Source organism: Phaethon aethereus, assembly GCF_964289735.1.
Source record: "Phaethon aethereus genome assembly, chromosome: 16".
Lineage (NCBI taxonomy): Eukaryota > Metazoa > Chordata > Aves > Phaethontiformes > Phaethontidae > Phaethon > Phaethon aethereus.
In genome coordinates, this window is record NC_138592.1 from 13,483,670 (window position 1) to 13,506,546 (window position 22,877).

General features: G+C 42.5%; 1 protein-coding gene across 3 annotated transcripts in view; it reads right to left on the reverse strand.

Annotated features, from left to right (window-relative positions):
• The window catches only part of PTPRT (protein tyrosine phosphatase receptor type T), a gene marked incomplete at its 3' end in the record, with an annotated part of 341,057 nt that overhangs the window by 12,341 nt on the left and 305,839 nt on the right, over nucleotides 1–22,877 (reverse strand). For 2 of the 3 annotated variants that reach the window (XM_082007343.1, XM_082007342.1), the window contains 8 exons: nucleotides 19,258–19,345; nucleotides 11,294–11,370; nucleotides 10,348–10,384; nucleotides 8,868–8,965; nucleotides 5,824–5,940; nucleotides 4,357–4,511; nucleotides 1,939–2,074; nucleotides 804–953 (listed from right to left, as the gene is read on the reverse strand). In XM_082007343.1, coding sequence (XP_081863469.1) covers nucleotides 804–953; nucleotides 1,939–2,074; nucleotides 4,357–4,511; nucleotides 5,824–5,940; nucleotides 8,868–8,965; nucleotides 10,348–10,384; nucleotides 11,294–11,370; nucleotides 19,258–19,345 — 858 coding nt within the window. Of the gene's footprint in view, nucleotides 1–803; nucleotides 954–1,938; nucleotides 2,075–4,356; nucleotides 4,512–5,823; nucleotides 5,972–8,829; nucleotides 8,966–10,347; nucleotides 10,385–11,293; nucleotides 11,371–19,257; nucleotides 19,346–22,877 lie in introns of all 3 variants that reach the window. The other variant, XM_082007341.1, reaches the window with a different exon arrangement.

The following is a 22,877-nucleotide window of genomic DNA, read 5'->3' on the forward strand; positions in this document are numbered from 1 at the left end:
TTCCCACATTATTATGTTTTTTCCATACATGGGTGTTGGCCGAAAATCCTAAAGGGATTTACAGATATATGGGGAGTAAGACTGGAAAGCTTAGTTCACTGTTCTGCAGGTTGAATTCTCTATTGTGCAAGAGATGCAACTGCACAGGGCTTGTGGCTTGTGTGTCCCGAGCCCATTTATTAGGGTGAGGTAAACAATGGTGATGGCAAAAAGTGGCGGGGTCCCCATTTTATCGCTTGCCCCAGGCAAACCGCACTACTCTAACACTTGTGAGTTTTCCTATATTCCAGTTCTCACCACCAGGTACTTGGCAAAACATATGTAGTGAACTGGGGGATTCAGTTAATAGAAAATTAGTAATAGATACAGTAATGCTCATTCAGCTCACTTTCTCCTTTGTCTGGAAGGATGTCAACAAGTTGATTGTCAAGACTTGGAAGCAGCATATGAGCCACAAGAATGGATAATAAGGGACCTTGAGGCATAAATGTTTCTGCATAAATTACAGAAGTAAATGAACGACAGAATATTTGTGGAAATGAGAAGTACAACATTATCTGCGAAAATTACTACCCTTGCTCTACTGAAGTGATGGGGAATTTTTTCCTTGCCAAAAGCTGAAAAGACCATACTTAAAAACAAATCTCTGCCTGATCCAGTAGTAAAACAACAAAAATCAGCTGAAATCAGACATCGACTCAGAGTCCCCCTTCTCTGTTCTGTTGGAAATCGTAGAATAACATGTAGAACTTGATTAAACACCTTCAATACACAACTGCAATGACCAAGACATATGAAATTACCTGAAACTCATCTTTTATCTGGCTGGAATTGGTCTGCGGATCTAGTCTGCTGATGTTGTAATATATGGATCTGAACTCACAAACCGGAATGGCTGTGTTGCCGCAGAGACATGCCTCCAAAATGGCATCATGGACAAATACATACTGTTCCTGCATAGGGGAGGGGATAAGATATTAAAATCATATTTTCAATATAGCTCATGAAATATCACAAGCTTTTTTTTTTTTTCTCTGAAAACATGCCCAATATGCATATTTGGCTCTGTTTCATGTGGAGACAAATTACACAGTGTGCTATGTGACAGCTTTGTGAGCATATTTCATCCATCATTGAACGTGAGGTCTCATGTATTCATTTCAAATTTACAAGTAAAATGGGAAGTCACCACTCTCGGGAACGCCAGGACAAAATGGGGGTGGGCTGAGGAGGAAATCAGGGTGTAAAGCTTTTCTGTTCACAATCACAAGGCAATGGTCAGGAATGGATTGTTCTTTGGACCTGTGATAACACCAGAGAAACAACTGTACTAACAGGTCTGCTCCATTTGTCTCTTCAAACCCCTGGATGCTTGGTATTCTGGGCAAAGAACTAAATATGGGAAGTCCAACAAAGTTAAAAGCCCTTCTTTGTTCCAGGCTATTGTCCTGTCCCTCAGGAGGGGAAGGCATTGAAGCACATACATAAAACCTGTGCAGCAGAGTAACAGTTCCATGGAAGTTTGTGCAGCTGCTACATGATGGAGCAGCTGGCTTAGTCAGCACCCAAAGCTTGAACCAAGGATGTTTCATTTGTTTAGCTTGCAACTGATACAAACTACGTACTATTCGAGTCTGCAAAATATATATGAATGAGTCATGAGAGGATTCAGGAGCTAGTTTTTTTTCTATTGTGAGAATAAAATTAATCAGCAATGCTAAGACTTAAAGTTTAAGGTTTGCCCTCCTGTCTTGGAGGCCCCGAATAGCTGCCAGTGAATGTGATTCGGTGCACATCTGGTCATGTTTAGCCACCGAAAGTTCTGTATAATCACATCACAGAGGAAGCAAGTGTTGACTTAATGAATTGCTGGGCTCCTGTTGAGCAGAGAAGCTGACAGGAAAGCTTCATCATAAGAGGAGACCTGTTGGCACCTACCTCTGTCTGCACCAAATTGACCCTTTGGGATCGTAGCTCTCGCACACAGTTGAATATATCCACCACGCCTTCGTTCTCTGCCATGTCAAGCATGATGTCGATGGCAATAAAGCACCCTGTTCTCCCAGCCCCAGCGCTAAAAAAAGAAAAAAAAAAAAAAAGAGGGTCTGCATGATCAAGGGACCGCTGAGGGGCAGGGCTTTATGGAGGAGAAAAGAACTATCACAGACACAGCTGTCTTCTCTTGGAAGCTGCTCCCCTCTCCCTAATGGGCTGATTTTTGTCTGTAGCTAAATTAGCTTAGGATTTAAGAGAATGAGGTGAAATAATATTTCTTGAAAGGGAAATGGACCCAGGTAGAAGGAAAAAAAAAAAAGCTTTGTGTTCTTGAACATCAACAAAAAATTACCCTAAAAAACCCTCTAAGTTACTGTAAAAATTAAATTACTCTAAAAAAATCATTATGATTTTACAGGTCGGTTCACCTGAACACCTTTCATCACACAAGCTGTGGGAAAGCAGCCTCCAGGTTGCAAATAGACACAATTCCAGGAATTTTCTTCCATGAGGCTCTTTAAAAGGCATACGTACGTTTATTCAAGTGGGCATGATGAAAGGGGCTCAGTCCTCCACCTCAAACATTTCTTTTCCCTTTTTAATCAGGGGTTTGGGTCCTGAGGAAGGTGATGTCAAGTTGTGGACTGTAATATTATGGAGAAAAGAGCTCGAGGCTACTCAAAACCTTCAGTTCAGAGCTCCCCGCTGCTTGCGAGAATTGGACCATCTCCTGCAAAACTGTGTTGTCATTGTGTCCCCTCCTTCCCTCCTGGGAAATCATCCAAGCTGTTTAGGTGTGAAGGATAGAGAGAGGAGAACGTCTCTTCACATTACTCCAAAGGAAGAAAGAAAACTCAGTTCATATCAGTGAAACTTCAGCTGCATGAAAACTCCAGCAGAGCCGAAAGCAAGGAGATATGAATGACCATAAATTAATGGACCAGATTAATCAACTGCTGAATAGAGAGAAGATATTTTTCATTTGCAGAATTTTAATGAATAAGTGGCATTTCCTCTCCCTTTATCTCTCAGCTTTTCAGAATTTTAACAAATAGTTATAACATTTCTATATTTAGAGGATCCTGGCACTTCATAAATATCGAACAGTGATATTATCCAGCCAGGCATCGGTAGGGAGATTTTGGTAATTACCATGTAAAGCAAGTCATTAAAATTCAAAAGCAGATAAATAACGGAAAGGAAATGGCATTTATTCATTAAAACGTGAAGGATGAAAAAATTTCTCCTTGCTTTCCGGGTGACAATGAATCAGGTTCAGGCTCCTTCCAGGGCCATACCCATGTCATGGCACCAAGGTAGCAAATTCAGGCCCTGAGCTCTGAATGAATTCTCTTCTGCCAGCTCCTCAGGCTTAGCTGTATTTTATTGTAAAACTGATTCATTGCTTGCTAAAAAACAACACAACAAAACATAACACCCCACCAACCCCAAACAGTTTTAAAACGTAAGATTTAATTTATTTTCCTCTTTAAACTGGTTGTGGGAGGTATTCTCTCTTTCTTCTTGATCACACAGCATGGAATTTAGAGGTAATTGCCTCCGGAATCATTAGCGGTGAGATTTTGGGATAGCCAGCTCTGCTCTCTAGCCCTGTGCTCCAGCCACGTCTCCTTTATTGAACACATGCCCCGAGCGCTGCAGAAGTAGCTGCTACAAACCCAAACTCTGGTTTTGTAGCAATGTCCTTCCTCACATTTGAAGTCGTCTAACGGGTGCCAGCCTGTGCGTGTGCCTCTGCTCTCCCACCACCAGCAGCATGCCTGATCACACCTCAAACTGTCCGTCCTTCATGTCAGGGACGCTCTCCTACATATTCATACAGTGCCTTCCCATTCCAGCTCCCGGGCTTTGAGGAGGCCAAGCTGGACAACGCTGCCATCCAGACCAACGTTTCGGATAAGACTACTGATGCTGGTACAAAGCTGAACTGCAGCGCATGTGGGTACAGAAAAGCAGAGTTGCTTTAAAATTCCCTGTCTTTTTGTACACATTGTCCCTTCTGCCACGTGAGGTTTGTTGTAGATAACGACTGGAATGGCTGTCCCAGATATTTACCATTCTCCCAGCTCTGCTACAAGCATCTAAAAGAGTATAGGCCACCAGAAAGCCTTCCACATTTGAACGGCCCTCTCTGACCTACTTATCTCCAATTCACGCCAGCTAAGCTCCACAGCTGCCACTTTAGAAAAGAAAAGCAAATTCCACTTTGTTTCCTGGTGAGGCCCACAAATTATACTCTTAAAGAAATAAAATGTAGTTGATTGTTGCCAGACGACAAGAGAACAGGAAAAAAGATGAAAAGGCTGGTGGAGGAAAGGCTGAGACAAAGAGCTCGCATACCTGCAGTGCACAACAACGGGTCCTGCTTCTGGAGGATTGAGAAACTTCACTTGCCGAACGAAGCCCAGGAGGCCTGTGGCATAGCAAGGAACCCCGTGGTCGGGCCAGCTGGTGAAGTGGAACTGCCGAATCTCTCGGATCTCATGGTAGCCTTTCTGAGGAGACAACACAGCCTCTATTTTTCTTCCATCAGACCACAATCAGCACATTCTGACCGTTGCTCCCTTCCTTCACGCAGAGGGCGGAACAAGCATTTAGCTCTCATTAGATGCAGGAACGTGTCCTGTGCCGCCCTCCACTCCGAGACATGTCAAGCTGAAGTCCAAGCACAAATGAAGGGGGTAGCACACAACTGATGACTATGAAGCTAAATGCCAGCTCCCAATTCAAACTTGTGGTCTTAAGAGTTCAAACCCAGCTGATTAGGAACTTTACAGCGTGACTTCAGTCCCAGCACACCATGGCTGCTCTTATCCAGCCTCCTTTGGTGTCATTGTCATAAACCCCCAAGAAGTCACTCTTAAATCCCTTCTGAGGTGTTGAAGCAACAGCCTGGGGAACAAACACCTACAGAGTGGGCATGCCCCAGGCAACAGTAGATTTTCTGCCATGTCCTGCCAAAAAATCTCAGTTTGAGATTACAGCTGGTGGTGAAAAGGCAGAAACTGGTACCCAAACCCATCACTCAGCCTTTCTGGTGAGACCAAGTTATTGGTACATGAAAATTGACACCATCTGTATATGCCCTGCAAAGGGTAACACAGAAGTGTCAGTTAGCTGTGACATTTTATCGCACAGGATACATAGGTGGAATCCAGCAGCAGGTCCTCAACCTGTCAGATTTTGGCATTAGCATATCTTACCAAGTTTTTCACTGATTTAATGAAATATGGAGCTGATGTATTAGAAAACTGGAACAATAATCCCAGTGTGACTGAAGTTCATTTAGCAGGAATTTTTGAAAAGCTTTAAAACCACTTATCAAGTGTTTGGAGAGTAATTTGGACAGACCTGGACTACTCTGACACTTAGACTTCCAATTTCTAATTACACGTAACAAAAATCTTCCAAATCCTGCCGATTTGTGGATAATTTTTATACTCTTGCCTTTATTATATTTTTACTTCTGCTGAAAGGGGACCCTACCTGGCATCCATTTTAACTGATACCTTCTTTCATCTGTAATTTGCCACTGTGAAACACAACAATTATTATTCCTGGCATACTATCAATGATCTGCTGGCTTTTGAATGCATTTAAACTTCATGCACTGTGGATTCTACTGTTGTGGCTACATCAAGATGTGCATTTAAAATCATTTCTCCAAAATAGGAATCTCTGACAAAAATTTAGGTTTCTGAAGTGAAACCTGTCCAAATAGTAACAGGATATGTCTCCCAGAGTTCACATTTCTGAATACAAATTAAGTGTTGTATCAAAATTTCCACTGATTGAAGATTTCCTTACCTTTTGTACAGTAAATGTGCGTATGACATACTCTGCCAACGGTTCTGTCTCAATTAATGAGACTTTAATATCTCCATAGACCTCTGTGTCATCTGGCCAGTATCGAACACACTTTACCTGCGGGGAAGAAAGAAAACATTGAGAAGAACTACCTCAAGTTGAGTCAGAGACCACCTACATTTTACTCCGCTTTCAAGCTGAAGCCAATGTAAACTGGGCTTTCTTCTGATGTACAGATCTTGTCAAAATTAAATGTATGAATTAAAACAAAATTCCTTTACCACATATAGAAACAACAGGGAGGATTTTCTTTTCGGGTTCCTCTGTTGTGAATGCAACTAAAAAAGATGCATTTAGCTTTTCTTCTTTAAGACAGTCTTCCTTAAATTTCCATGCAAGCCCTGACCATATAGCAGGCTTACAGACTACCTGGCAGTCACTACCATCAACCCCTTTGAGAAAAATCTGTGCTTTTGCTATTGCTACTGTGACTCTGAACTCTCTGTTTAGCCAAAGAATTTCAGTTCATAGGGATTGTGGGATACTTGTTGATATATTAAATTTGTTTGACTCTAAGCTGTCCTTATCAGTTGTGGACACAAATTGGACATTTTACCAGCTGTGACAGGCCTCAGCTAAGGCTCCAGAAAGAAATCTCCTGATCACGTAAACATATCCCAAGCGAAGCCACATCCAGAAGCCACGTACAAAATATAATTCGAGCCAAGGTTGCGAAGCTCTAGAAGGGATATTCAGGTTAACAAAGACTATCAAATTATTAAATGCTTAGACATGAAAGAGTGGAACAGCACCTTAAAGCTGAAGCAATTAGCTACTGCAAAGTGGGTTTCACGTTCCAGTTCCAGCCATAATTGGAGTTTTTTAATATTAAATATGATTAATGTAGGTTTGTTGGGTTTTGTTTTGTTTTGTTTTTACACAGGGGCATTTATGTCAAACTAAAGTGTCAGTAAAAGGTAAAATAGAAGAAATAACAATAAATGAACAGAATCAGCTGGCATTCAACCATGAGATCTCAAGGAAATCAAACACAAAGCATCTGAATTACTAATAGCTGTGAGTAAATGTGGCGGGTTGACCCTGGCTGGACGCCCGGTGCCCACCAAAGCTGCTCTATCATTCCCCTCCTCAGCTGGGCAGGGAAGAGAAAACATTACGAAAGGCTTGTGGGTTGAGATAAGGAGAAGGAGAGATCACTCGCCCATTACCGTCACGGGCAAAACAGACTTGACTTGGGGAAATTAGTTTAGTTTCTAACCAATTAAATTGGAGTAGGATAATGAGAAATGAAACCAAATCTTAAAAAAACACCTTCCCCCCCCCCCTTCCTTTCCTCCCGGGCTCAATTTCACTCCTGATTTCTCTCCCTCCCACCCCCGAGCAGCGCAGGGAGATGGGGAATGGGGGCTGTGGTCAGTTCATCACACGTTGTCTCTGCTGCTCCTTCCTCCTCAAGGGGAGGCTCCTCACCCTCTGTCCTACTCCAGTCCGGGTCCCCCCATGGGTACCGTCCTTCAGGAACAGGCTGCTCCAGCCTGGGTCCCCCCACGGGTGCCGTCCTTCAGGAACAGGCTGCTCCAGCCTGGGTCCCCCCACGGGTGCCATCCTTCAGGAACAGGCTGCTCCAGCCTGGGTCCCCCCACGGGTGCCATCCTTCAGGAACAGGCTGCTCCAGCCTGGCCCCCGCGGGGTCCCAGGTCCTGCCAGCAAACCTGCTCCAGCCGGGGCTCCTCTCTCTCCCCACGGGGCCACAGGCCCTGCCAGGAGCCGGCCCCAGCGCGGGCTGCCCACGGGGTCACGGCCTCCTTCGGGCATCCCCCTGCCCCGGCGTGGGGCCCTCCCCGGGTGCGAGTGCAGATCTGCTCCCCCGTGGAGCTCCATGGCCGCAGGGGCACAGCCGGCCTCCTCGGGGGCTTCTCCAGGGGCTGCCGGGGACCCTCTGCTCTGGCGCCTGGAGCCCTCCTGCCCTGAGCTGGGGGCTGTGGGACTGCTCCTCTCACATGTTTTCACTCCTCTCCTTGGCTGTACAGGTTTTTTTTTCCCCTTCTTGACTGCTCTCCCAGAGGTGCTACCACCATCGCCGATGGGCTCAGCCTTGGCCAGCAGCGGGTCCGTCTTGGAGCCGGCTGGCACTGGCTCTAATCAGACATGGGGGAAGCTTCTAGCAGCTTCTTACAGAAGCCACCCCTGTAGACCCCTGCTACCAAAACCTTGCCACACATACCCAATACAGTAAACTATAATTTAAATTTTTGTTAGTTCTAAAGCAATGGAAGATGACAAACATCAGGACAAAACTTTTAAGAGCTCCAGTTTCTGGCTGAGAATGAGACCAAAGACCACCAGGAGTGGGAATAATACACTGGGGAAAGCCACCTTTTTCTTATTCCCTAAAGTCTAGCCTACGTCTTTCGAGTTATTCACATTTGCTCCCATCGTGGGCTTTGGCAATTGTCTTGTGCTGACACAGGGACGTCTGGTTCATCCTGAGTCCAAGAGAGTGAAGCAGTGGGTGCTGAGGAGGCCAATGCTGCTGGATGGCCCCAGGATCCATCTGTGTGCAATCCCGTAACACCACGGAATAGCGATCTTGATTGGAAACTCTAGACTTTGAACTGTCATTTAAAAAGCTCTTCTGACAGTTCAAACACTGGTCACACGTTCTTGCCCCTCTGGATTTTTGTGGGTAGAGAAGTATTCCAATTATACAGATAAAGACTAATTATTACAGCAGTACATGTTTCCTTCTGAACTGAAAAAGGAGAAAGTTTCTCAGCTAGCATGAATTTGTGTAACTGATAAAGCTGAGACTTGCACCGGGAACACGAACCTTATTAGTCTAGAAGGGAAGCAGCTAAGTATTACAAAATCCAGCATTTTAGAGAAAAACCCAGAGCGGCTTAATTCATTCCCTTACTACAGTAAGGAAAAGGTGTTTCACTTGCTGAGCTTGGCTGAACAGCAGGACCATGTTATAGCCTGCACCAGTTTGTCTTTACATGTTGGGGAAGTGGTACCCTTACCCTGCCCACTTCCACCAAGTTGGTGACCATGACAACACTTGCAGAGTTTTCTTGCCAAATCATTCTCCAGAAATCCTTCACGGTCTCTTGCATCGGCCCTGGGGCAGGAGAAAGACAAAGGACATCTTAAGAGAGCGTATTGAATGACAACAACTCTTTTCAGCTCTTCCCCAGCCCTTGCCCTGTTCCCACAGGATCCTACTCTCCTTTTCAGAGCATCCCTCTGTGACTTAGGGGTACAGACACAGAACAGCCTGAGACTCTTTCAGAGATCAATTCCTCGCAGCAGGTATTTACGGTTCTAGCATGCTGGAAACAGAGGTGATGGCTGTATTGTAAACAGCAGAGGTGGCTCCAGTAGGTAATCGTGTATAAGTGATGGGACATGGATTCATCCTATAGTGTGTCTGTAATTAAAGCTGTATTGAAATTTGTACCTGATGCAGCACTAAAATTCCTCCACTTCACACTTTAATATTTATTAATGATGAAGGAGGAAGGAACACATGCAGAAATTAGCCCTTTTCTGAAGTTCCCCCAGAGACAAAAATGTCATGTTCCACCAGCCAAACAGCCAGTACTCACAAGAGGTTGATTAGACTAGATCCTCATTCGGACCTTATTTACTTCTTCTCTTCCACACCGTAGATGAAATCCTCCTACAAACTCCTTTCAACCACTCAGTCCATCCTCCATGTTCTCTGCCTCGCTACATTCCCTATACCTGCACATCCCCAAATGCCAGTCTTATTCTAATGTTTTTTTACTCTTTCAATACAGACAGGCCAGCACGGATGTCATAAAGCAGAATTTAACAACAGAGTCATTTCTATGAACGTTACATTTGCAGGTAAGGAACGCACAAAAATGAGGACAAATAATGGTAGGGGATTTGGTCATGCCATAAGAGTTTGGCCAGTGATGCAGGAAAGCAGTACCCTATATTAAAGAACAGGAACAGGGAGGCTTGTCATCTAGCATGGATAGCCCTCAGCATTGAATTGTGTTGGTTTTTTTCTTTTTTTTTCCTATTTTTTTTCCCCCCTAAAGGCACAAGAAATTCATCAACTAACTTAGAGAAGGTGGTGTTCAAATGCATTTCCTACTAGGTTCCACTAACCAAAAGTTCATCAGTCACAGGCTTATTCATACTGCCCTCCCCAAGCAATTTCACTCCAGAAGGTAAATCCAAGGTCTGTGAAGTCCCTTTCAGCTCTAATCTCATACTTCATGCACAAAAGACACGTTATAGATTGTACTGCCACCTCTAAGTCTGTAGCATTTTTTACTCCCGTAACTGAGGTTTTGCGTTTGAGAGCCTTAAAGATCTTGGAACATTCTATATCCTTCCCTTTTGTGCCCCTATACCAACTTTTCAGATGTTCCTCAAAACAGAAGATGTCACCCTATAAATAGCTCTTACAACAGTTTAAAACAGCAGTGGTTTTACAAATATTTAGACATACAAGAATGAACTTGCCTTGAGTTGCAATGTAATGGCGAGGCCGGTGGTACCCCTGGAAAAAAAGAAGATATGTGATGGTCTCTGAGATCACAGTTCAGACAAAGCACAGCAGCATGTATTTTATACCTTCCAGGTACCAACAACTGCTGCACGCTTAACAGCGTACTAACACTAATAATTGAATGAGTGAAGATAAGCAACTAGGTTGCCCTATGAGGTTTTAAGTGATGCCATCTCTCTCAGGCTGAACAATAAGATCTCATTATGCCAAAGAGAAAACAGGAATGGGGCAGTTTTCACTATTTCCTCAAAGAAACTCAACTCCTGTGATTAACCTGTGGGCATCTCTGAAAACTAATAGGCAAAAAGTTGCACCCTCTTGCTTGAAAAAGAAGAAAGGCGTGCATTTGCCTCTGTAAGAAAATGCTGCATGTCGGTCTTCTATAGCTTTATTAGGTGTATTTTTCATTCCTTAAAGAAACTCTTCTGAACATTGTCATGTTCCTAAGATTTAGGAGATGCATACAAGAAACACGTGGTCATTTGATCATTCCGTGTGTGAGGGAGGCTGCTTTTTGAATGTGATTTTATAACGCTAAAAATAATATGTTGGTCTATTTACATGCCTTCTGCACTGCAACTTCGTAAGCAGTCAGTAAGTCTCAGATATCTACTAATGTTGCGAGGGGCTGACATTGACTGCTGCATACGTCACTTAGCCTACATTCCACTTATGTCTGCAGATCTGTCAAGTGTAGGAAAACTCCAACTGTCTAGATTGGTCAGACAAAATAACCTGGAGACCAAGAACCTTCTCCCTGTCACAACATGGTGTTTGTATAGTGTTCAGCTGTCATTCATATCCGACCAGAAGTCTGTCCCTATGTTAAGATGCACTGAATTCATAAGCAGACGGGTCAGCAGGAGTGTTTGTCATAGCAGGGATGTCCAGGAGCCTTACGTCTATGTAATTGGCGTTTATGTAGTCAGAGTGAGGGTCCCCATCCAGCAGTTGCAATCTCACTCTTGAATGATCATCTGAAAGAAGGAAAGGAAAAAAAAGTGACAGTAACGATAAAGAGGAGTTTGTCAGTGCTTCATTTTATCTGCCTATTCCTGCAAGTGGGTAATTTAATACTTACACTAATAAAAAATGAAATAATATCAGAGATATTGCTGTTCCCACAAGCCCTTTTGTGTTTAAGATGTAACGTTTAGATCCTTAGGTTAGTGTTGCTTCATATTCTGTGTTCATTAAATTCACTGCTGTCACCATAATCGTTACAGAGCTCTCACAAAGACCAAAAATGTCGCTTGGTTTGGGGGTCTCGGGACAGATCTTTGCAGGATGTATCTCCAGTACAAAAGTCATCTTCATGCTTGGAAGTAACAGCCTCCCTGGCTTCATCTCATCTATGGAAACTGAGGTAAGAACTAAAACTGTCAAGATCAGGATAAAAATAAATAGGTCACGACAGCGGCATAAAAGATTAAGGGCAGTAAAATGGCAGATGAAATCCTGCAAACAACAAATGGGGCAACCCAGAAAATTGGAAGGAAATACTAAAGGAAATGAGAGCAATGTTCCTTTATACAACCCACCGAACCCACTGCAGCTAAATGGCATTGAGGCAAAATGCTAAGCAGTGTTAAAAAAAAAAAAAATTAGAAATGTTCATGTTTTTGAGGACGTTCAAAGTTACTTTAGATAAGGCAATAAAATAACAGACATCAATCTTTTCGTCTCCCAGCCTGCCCTACAGTTCAGACACAGAAAGGAACCACCCCAGCAGGCAGATTATGTCACGATTTTCCACCAAGGGAATATTTTGATCTTCCTCTGGAACAGCTGGTGCTGGGCTCTGTCAGATACTCGGCGAGCCGGGCTGTTGATCTGATTTGATCTGGCAACCCCAGCATTGGTATGCAATTAATTGCAGAACTGCTATCTAAGGGCCAGTTGCTTGGCAATGGCTACTGGGTTACAGGAGTCACTGCTGGCCACGATGGGCTCATTTTCAAAGAACTTTTAGAAGAAGTATAATATAGAGTTCATTAAGTTTATTTCCTCTCTACCAGCTCTGTAGACCCTAGATCTCAGCCCGTAAAACATAAATGTTTAGAAGCACTTCGCAAAATACGGGCCTAAGCATGATTTACATTCAATTAAAAAGAATCGCAGCAATGAAACATAAAAATACGAGGTTTGATTCTGCAGTAACTCAGTCAAAAAGGGGTTTAGTCATCACTGAATTAAATGTAGAATCAGATAGTAATCGTGAAGACAGATGTGCATGCAGTTCTGAAAACCAAGACTTGGATGTATATTAGGTATTCATTTGCTTATGTAAAGCAACAATTCTCATACTCTGTCCATTCTTTGGGTAAGGTTTTCACATTCAAAAAACACAACCACATTGCTGTATTTATCAAATCCCTTATTTGCATTCAAAAGATATTATGTAGGTGAATCCATCAAAATCTCTGTTATATTTGTATTAATAAATGTAACCTTTGCAGGCGCAGTGGAAGTAGGTATACTTCTCAAAGTGCTGATGTTGTTCCCAACTCTAGACAATTACCTGTGCTGCTCAAGGCAACTGCACTAGGAGTTGCAGTAAATCATGTGGTTAGACAGACAACAAAACAATTTATACTTGGAGCAACTCACAAAGACAGACAAAGAACTGATTAAACCGGACATCTAAAATACACAAAATCTCCCATAGACAATTTCACACTTGCAATTCAAGGCAGGGAACTAAGCTAGTTAAGAATCTCACGGAACAACAGCAAAGGGAAAAAAAAACCTACAGCTAATGGTTGGGAGGGGAACATTTACTAACTCTTCTTGTGATGCCACGCTATAACGACGTTATGAAAGTCTTAACTTATTGCAACAGTAGAACTGAAAAGTGATGAGACCAAAACTGACCCTAATGGCAGGTGAAAAGAATCTCAGGTTGATTTTTTAAGTGTGTGACAGTCTATGCACGGTCTGTAGCTGAAGCGCTCTGAATAGCCCTCAAGGAAGAACCTACCTCTCTTCATTATAGAGCCAAACGCAAAAAATTAAAGTTCAGTTCTTTGAGACACTCTTTAGTTAAAAACTTAAAACAGACAGGATGAATAACTCCTGAGCCCTGAAAGACCTGAGGAGGAGACTGCAGAAGCGGTCCATGAACTTAAAACCATTATGGATACAGAAAAGATTCTCTGTAGCTATAAAAAGTGTTGCTGTTTTTTTTTCCCTTTAAGCCAAATATTCTATCTGTGAAGAACAGTAAAGGATGAAGGAATGACCACTGGAAATGAATGATACTTCCAAAACTGGAGACATTTACATTTAGGTCCAGTTATATTTTGGGACCAAATGAAAAGTACTTTTAGTTGAACTTTGCTTCGGGAGGACAGAATTCACAATATTTCATTGCCTATTTTACAAAAATGAGATTAATTCCTGTGGGAGATTTATTTCTCTTACGAGTGTGAACAGTGTAGCGGAAAAAAGTCTATGTATATGGTAAGCACACAAAATATTAATGTCTTAGTGGTGCCTTTAATCTTGTTCATAAGTTTAGGAGCACAAGCTGGATAAAAGTTCATGAAATAATTTCCATTGTAAGTTCCCTCCCTCTCCCCTCCAACTTTGTAATTCATTTGGCTTTTTTTTTAATGAAGGAGGCAAAAACCAACACAACTTATTATGCTATTAAACAGCAATGATCTCGTACTTAGGTTTTTTCATCTACAGACTTTAAAGGACTTTTTAAAGAACAGCAAATGTCTTCACTATATCTTCTTCCAATGGTCAGAGTTTATTTCTGATTCTGCACCCTTTCCACTGGACTACACTAGTGAAGGAGTCTATATATTTGGCACACTGAAGTGAAAGTGTCGCTCATCTCTTCTGTAAATTTATCAGACATCATGTCACCGCGTCTAACAAATTGATTATAAAGAGCTTTTTAAAATAGAGAAACGGAAGAAAAATTGCATGTCTGTAACATTCAGGACTGCAAAAAATGGAAATATGCTTTAACAAATCCATAAATGATTTTATTTTTCCCTGTTTACTATAGTCCATATGCAAGCTGGCAGACTTGTAGATTTGTATGAAGAGTACTTTGACTGAAAATTGGTCTTAAAACAGATTTCAAAAATGACAAGAATTTCACTGAAAAGCATTGTGCTCCCATTTTAGTACAAAAATGTTATAATTTCAAACTTCTGTCAAAATTCCCACTCGCGCTTATTTCAAATATCATTGCAATTTTTCCACATCTCATTTTGACACCAGCACTGGATTAGTCTCACACAATTTTTGCCATCTAAATATTACGCAGCTAGTCTAAACTGGCTGTCAAGGTTCCCCACATAGTCAGTGGAGAAATACACACACCTTCTGAAGTTATTCAACCCAATTCTGGTACAAAAGGATGATTTGTCCTGTCAAGGACACACTGTCGTCTCCTTTCTATCCCCACTGGTCCAGGACTGTGCCTCGAGAACTGGGTAACAGCAAGGTGTGATATAGCCCACCCTCTCAGGATCACGTAATACGGACACTGCACAGGCAAGCAAGAGTTTAGGCACTACAGAAGAAACCATCGAATAAAAATGCTGGGAAGATAAAAGACTTCTATTCTACATCCAATACTGACTTTTTAATTTTTTTTTTATTTTATGCATTATCGCTGTCCGTGGCCAAGAAGTGCACTCCACCTGCGTTTCAGCTGAGACCTCTGTTAATCTCTCCCTGTTGTTCATCTCTTCTACCGCAAAATGCTCCGATTTATTCAGCCTTCCAGCCCAAAGCATACGGTAGTCAGGGCATGAAGGCAATGAAGCAAATTTCTCTACTGCCTTTTGTCATCAACTCAATAGTTTTTAATGGACCATCACAAGACTTTAAAACCATGGTGCCTAAGCGGGAAGGTGCTCCACTGCAGGTGGGAGGATATATCTAAAGCAGCACCGGTACAAGCACCCCCGTGAGTGCAGACCTCCTCCTGTAACATTATGCTCAGTGAAGGGAGAAAAGGGAAAGAGAGCACTCCCCTGTAAGTTGGGGCAAAACACAACCTTATGTCTTTATTCCCTCACGTCTCATCTGAGAATTTTTACTCTCTTAGAATGTGATGGCTCTAAACCTGGAGAAGTCTGGGAGAAGCAGAACATAACCAAAGGTCCCATACAGCTTCTGGAGGTCTTCTCTTCTACGCAATGGATTCAGCTTAACCCACAAAAGCTCAACATCCCTCCCCTAACAAGGGCTCGCTGATGTACTTTAAAGGCCTCAGTATCTGATCCTAAAGCAAATTTAAATCATTTCACTTCTGCACATAAATGGATCCACTATCTACCCTTGGCCCCTAAAGAAAAATCTGGCATCTCCACAACTGTCTTTGTGTTTACAGCTTTTATACCCAAAGCGCGGGAGCAAAGCTCGTGCACACTGCCCATGTAACAAAAAGTTCAGGTAGGGCAGCTCCCTCCAGCACGGCAAATCTGTGCAATTACAGTGCATCTTTCCACCATCAGCAGTGGATTTCTGCAGTCATACAGACCCCAAATCCAGTCCTCAGCTTTTTCTTTTCTCCAAAAAACATATCAGCATTGTAGATTGAAGGGAACCCTGAAAAGCTGGGGATTAAAGCATGAGAGAGCTTAGAGGTCTCTTGAATTTCCTCTCCATGAACAGATTAGCCTCATCTGCAGTTTTGGTTTGCAAATGTACGAACAGCAGATGTTGGGGCTGGCAGTAAGATCTAGGTTTTCACAGAGAGGCACGATGTTAATACGGCCCTAGGAAAGCAGTGAGCCGAGTAAAACAGTCCTGTAAGTGTACTATTACCCAGAAGGCCATAAAGACAAGATCTAATCTGCTGTGATTCACTCAGCAATGCTCCTTATTGCACGAGCTTGCAAACCCACATTTTAACAAATGTCTCTGAAGCAGTTACAAAAGTTAGATCAAAACCTGACTTTTCAATTCACTCCCCAAAAACCATGTGGTACTTGTTCCAGGAGTGATGAAATGACAACTGTAATTAAATAAATAATGTTAATTACCATCTGCAGCCTTTTACCAAGTAAACTGGTAAGAGCAATCAGTGCATACTCTCAGGTTTTACTAGCAATTACAATCCTAGCACAACAAAGCAGCTAACGGTGTAATCGTTTCCCACCTCCCCTCCTCTGCTCAGGCTTTTGCACAATTTGTACCCACTGAGCATACCTCGTTTTCATGATCTGCCCAGAGGGAACCGCTCTCCTGCTATTCCCAGCTCTGCTATCAATTCTCTATTCTGGATCCTGTCGCTGCTTTTGCTCAGGAAAGTTGCCCAGCGTCACCCATCAGTAGGGTCTGGCTCATGGCTTTGCCAGTGGCACCACTGATAACTTCCCACCGGTTTTACAAAACGTCTGACGAATGATATGCCCCTTCCTTCTCTCCAGCCTCTTCAAAGTGAAGTAAAGATTTCACTCTGTTTTACTTTACCACTCTTTATTGCATGTCACTAAATTCTCCTTGCTGTCTCCTCCTCAAACTCTTTGTTTCATATATAAGGCAAAGAAAACCCACTCAACTTTGCTATTTGCCTTTAACTCTTCCGCATCCTTCCTCTTTCACTACCTTGCTTTCCTTATCTAGACCTTTCCACCCTCTCAACTTCATTCTGAAGTCTTTCCCAGTGGCCTTCAAAGTTGAGCTTCTTCTCTGATGTTTTATACTGTGCAGACACTTCTTCCTCAGCTTTGATTACATTTTGCATTTCCTTATTCAGGCGCATCACCTCCTATCTGTATTGCTCCTGTATTTATATTTATAGCTAAAAGGCTAACATCACTCTTTGTTAGACAACAATTCATCTTTGTGAACACCTTCACTTTAGATAATGCCCTTTAGATAATAACCCATTTATCTTCCCTGATTTTGCTTCCTTAATTTCTTTTCACATTTCACTTGGAGTTCAACGTTTTCTTGTGACCACCTTCAACATAAATTAGATGGTGGCTATTACACACAGTCTTGTCTCTTTTCAACTGCACTTTTAAATTATGTCAACTGCTTCCTCAAAATCACACAGAAAAACACAGAGTCTTTCACGTTTCCTTCCTTATATCATACTATGGCACTTCCATAGCTGGGCTGTTAGAGCTGGACAATTAATCTGTCTTAGACTAATTTAATCTAAGTCTATAGACAGGTAAGCTGAACCCCTGTCTGGAGGTATCCCTCTGCTACTAGCAACACAGGACACTCACAGTGAGGTGGAACTTTTAGGCAGCTGAAGTTAAGGAAGCCAATTTTCATGCTAACTGTAATCCTCCAGGACTATCATTTCCATTTTCCCCACAGAGAAACAAAGGCTGGTGTAACTGGTGACCTGCTCACAACCAACACAGAAATCCAGCTGCAGAAGTGGGATCAGATCAGGGCTTTCAAACTTCTGATCTCCATTTTCAGATTTCTTCATCTATACCATGGGGTCCCCGAACTGAGCTGTTCTGTGCCATTCCCCAAATACTGTTATGTTAATAATTTCTTTCAAGTCTTAAAAGAAAGACAGGAGTAGTCAAGATATGTGTGAGATGATCTTCGTGGCCAAGTTTTGTGTGGTTTTTTTACTTCTTTAGTAAAGTCTGTCTGTTCTAGAAGAAATACATATTTAACCTGAGAAAAACTAAGGTACTAAATATATTAGTCAGTGTGATTTAATTTTGCTCTTATAGCATTTGATAGCTTTATCCAGTCATGAAAATCTATAGCACATTCATTTATATTCTTACTTCTTGTTCTGATGGTCTCGGGCCTGGCTTCTTCAACTTGATGTTGCTCAGCAGCCCTTAAAAAGAATTACTTCTCACACCTCCTCTCCCCAGTCATTACAAGGAATAATGAAACATTGGGGTAAGCTGCCTGGAGAACTTGTGGAAAGCTCAACTTTGGAGATCGTTAGGAAGAGGCTTCATAAATACCTGATAAAAATGACAGAGGTGAATCTAATCCTGACTTGGAGAATAAAGGTGACCTGAATGGCTTCCGCAGAGAACCTTTGGGTTGAAAGTGACCTTTTAAGTTCATCTAGTCCAACTAGATCCATCTTCAACTAGAGCAGGTTGCTCAGAGCCCCGTCCAACCTGACTGGGAATGTTTCCAGGGATGGGGCATCTACCACCTCTTGGGGCAAGCTGGGCCAGTGCTTCACCACCCTCATTGTCAAAAACGTCTTCCTTATATCTCATCTAAATCTGCCCTCTTTCAGTTTAAAACCGTTACCCCTTGTCCTATCACAACAGGCCCTGCTAAACAGTCTGTCCCCACCTTTCTTACCAGCCCCTCTCAGCCCTGGCAGCTGCACTAAGATCTCCCCGAAGCCTCCTCTGTTCCAGGCTGAACCCCCCCAGCTCTCCCAGCCTGTCCTACGCATCAAACCAGCTCTCTGGGGACAAGCAGCAACTGCTCCACTGGTTACTGGCCACAAGGAAGGAAAAATCTGAGCTCTGATCCATATCTAAAAATCAGATGTATCTGCATCTCTTTTTGTGCTCCCATTCATGGCACTGAAAGCTCTGGGTTAGGTAGTAAAGATGGACAGAAAATTGACGTCATCACCCGCTGCAAAAAATTGGACAAAAGGATTTCACTCTTAAATTACAAACATTAAGCACAAAGCAAGATAGATAGAAAATATGCTAAAGAACTGTAAAGTCATGCAATGACTTCATGGAAAACAAAGAAAAAACCCCATAAAATAAAATTTAAAAATCATGGAAATGCAGCCTGTAACAAACAGATTGAACAACTGAACACTCAGCACTGTAAACCAGCCTTTAGTGAGATTCTCAAACACACCCTTTTCCACAGGATGCTTATAAAATCTTACAGAATGCTGTTTAATGTGAATTTACACCTACAGGAGATTATGTTTCCATATCTATTCTTATTGCGGTTTTCGTCTTCCTTGGCTGTATCCCAGGACGCCGTCTGCCCCTCAGGTAGTGCCTGCAAAATAAACAATAGCAGAGTGTTTATAAAAATCTGGCCAATGCCTTCAGGTGGATTAAGATGACTGAGCAGGGCAAAAATAAAGGTGCTGCATAATTCAGTAGTCAACCAAGCAAACAGCTGTTCTTGAGGAAAGGACACATCCACAAATGCAAAAAGCAGAGCTTGGTGCAGACCGTTTGCATCTCTTCGCTTCTGCCAGCGAAGAATCATTTTGCTCCTGCTACTTAAAAGGATCAGGGGAATTTGGTTCTGGCTGCACAGAGTAGCCTCATTTTCCCTGAATAGGGTTTGTGGAGATTTCACATACCTACACTTCTGAGAAAAACCCGGATGGCTGAAATGCAGCGCTCAGTCTTTCATATTGAAGTTGAAAACAGATACAGTGGTTTCACCTATTTCTGTATTAACAACGGGATGATGCAATGCAAATCACTAGCTGGTTTCCTTGGGGGGAAATAAAAAAGCTCAGAGTTTTTTATCACGTCTAAGGAAGAGAGGTAAAAAGACGTAAAACACGCTCACGAACTATGAAAATAAATAGCCATTTTCCTAAAATCTGCTCTTTCAGTTGCGAAAGGGTGGGGTAAGGAAACTGGCAGCACACAGTGCCTCCCTACCCTATAGCTGGGTCCCGTAACGATTCTGAACACAGCCAAACGAGCCACTTTCCCCTTGAGACACAGCCAGGAAGGGTTTTCAAGGCAAAGCCAGGAAAACGCCAGCTGTCACGGGATCTGGCTAAAGGACAGCCTTGTCTTCCTTGGAAGCTGGACCGCAGCGCCTGCAAGCAGGACGGTCCCTCTCCCCGTCTCGGGACGGTGGGGGGTGTCCGCCCAGGCAGACCAGCGGGCACAGCAGGGCTTTCTGCCGGAACAGCACCGGCGCCTGGGTATCGCCGGCGGCACAGCCACACGGAAAGCCACGATCTGCAAACTCCGGTGTCGGCTGCAGCCAGCCTAGCCTTGACGTGTGCCGAAAACACGGGCCCGGAGGAGAACCGCTCCCACTGAACCTTCTCTCTAGATCTGCCTCCTCCAAGATCTACTCCCTAATGTGATCTTACATTGGTAAAAACAACAGCAACATTATAAATTGTGTTATTTATGGTCCCTAGGGAATTATGGGGGGTTTATACCATAATCCTTGTAGAATCGTATCTGCCTTAGCTAGCAGCAGGTAGTTTAATACAGCTGTGCTAGAAAATGAATTTATATTCATCTTTACAAGCCATCCAGGTCTATTACACTGCCTGAATGCAACAGAAGAGAGAAACAATTATTAGGATCTACAACACTGACAATACAATCATAATTAATATGAGCAAACCCCTGGCAGACCAGATCGTTGGGAATTTCCCCCAAGGGGCTCCAGGACAGAAAATGTCAGGCACTGCAGCACTGCCAGGAGCATTGCTGACAAAAGACAGGGACAGTGAGTTCCTCTTCAAAAGCCCAGGAGAAAGAGTAATAACTCTGTAATTGGTGAGGGCTTTGATCACACATATATTTCCTTTACAGACAGCTGTTTCCAAATAGCAGCTCATCTCCTGAGAAAAAAAACAACAGCAAAACAAAAAAACCCCACAACCAACCCCCTCCCCCAACAACAACAAAAAAAACCCCAAGTAAAAGAAAAGAGGTGAGGAAGGGTCATTTTCATCTTCAAAGACTGAGGAAAAAGGTGCCTTATTTTTCCAGTAATATCAAATTACAGCAGATTGACCAAAGAATGGCAACAGTCATTAGAAATCTAATCATAGCCACCTGAAAAGCAAAAGAGAGGAAAAAAAAAAAGAAAATCCTTTCTCATGACTTCCACGTGGGAGAAGCTATCTTGGCCAAAGAAAATGCATTCAGGTCCAACAGATCCCTTTTCAGCAAACCCTATCCTTTCATGTGATTTGAACATGAAATTCTCCATTGAAATGGATGTTTTCGTATTCGCCTGATACATCCTCCAAATATTTAAGAGTCCAGGATTTTTCTTCTCATTCAATACTAAAGAAATCTCTGCTTTTCACAGAACTATCCATCTCTGAAGAGAGGAAGCACAGCTCTGGTTGGTGAGGAATACAAACTGCCTTTGCAGAGGTGTACCTTATACCCCTGTTTTTATACACACCAGATGTACAAACTGGAGTAACTGCACGCACATAGGTGGTACAGCACAAATAATTTTTCTGTGAGATCACTAAAAATGCAGCACCAAGAGTTGAAACTGCATTAGAAATACACAGGCAAAAATATCAATTATGATTTGGTTGTATCCAGAAAGAGAGGAGCATGTTTTGTTCCTCCAGTTTTTGTTTGTACAATAAGTATCTCTACAATAGCAAAAAGGGTTATTATTTCTGTTTCTGTACTATTAGCAATGGAAAATCAGGATAGATCACTCGGGCATCGGTATTCGATCTGCATTTCTCAGGAAACACTCCTCCTTCTTTCTTTAACAACTGCAAAATTTCAGCGTTCAAAATTCTGGACTTGATTTTTCAGGCTTTTCTTACTTTTCTTCTTCTAGAGAACTTTTGCTAAATTTATACTGAAATGCCTTCCCAGTAGTGGAACTTAGGTTACAATGATGCTTTTTAAACTAAATTGATCTAATTTTTATCTGAAATTACAAGGATAGATCTCTAAAAGTCAGCTTCATCTCAATCAAACTTTCTAAGCAACATAACCCAAACATAACTAAAGCGTTCACATTAAATTGAGGCTTATTGCAAGCCAATTTAAATTTCCAATGGATGCATTTAGGTAGTTTGCTGTTTGTTTTTAATTTAAACACAAAAACTGGAATCACTCATTTGCACTGATCTACCCCAATGCTGCAGTATTGCTGCCAAAGGCAACAACATCAATTAAAAGCCTTGCTGCTCATCTCAAAGCTGCCACGGAGTCCTGGCCGCCTCACTGCAGCCACTACCTTCTCAACAGCGGTGGCAAAACTGTTCCCGTAACTCTGCTGTGACCCAGGGTTAAAAACTGCTTTGGATTAAAAAAAGAACCTGAAAAGAAACATTTCAGCCAATTCGGTTCCCCATTCTGGTTCGTAGCAAAGCCTTAAGCCAACGTTGTCAAAGGACAGCACCTGCAGCAACACCCCGCTGCCAAACATTCTGCAGTGTCACATCACAGCCTGAGACACAGGATCTATTCTTTTGACCAGTTAGAAGATGTGTAGCCAGCCAGAAAAGAAAGGGTTAAAATCCAGATGTGACTTCAACAAGCTGAAGACTCTCAACATGAAGATGCAGCCACAAAATCCAAAATAACTAAACGGTCTCAGTAATGCAGCAGGAGAATGTACTTTAGCGACATACTAAATCATAAAGGAAAATGAGTTTGGGTACTTAAGCTTATTATCTCTGCAGCCAGTAATTGGCGCTCGCAGTAAGTCTGTGGGACGAGTCCCGCAGCTCGCAACAAATCAGGGCTGATACGTTCTGAAAAAGGAACAGGTGACATTTAAACGTGTCCCATGTAAATGTTTACGGCTGTGCCTAATCCCAAATAGCGCTATCTAC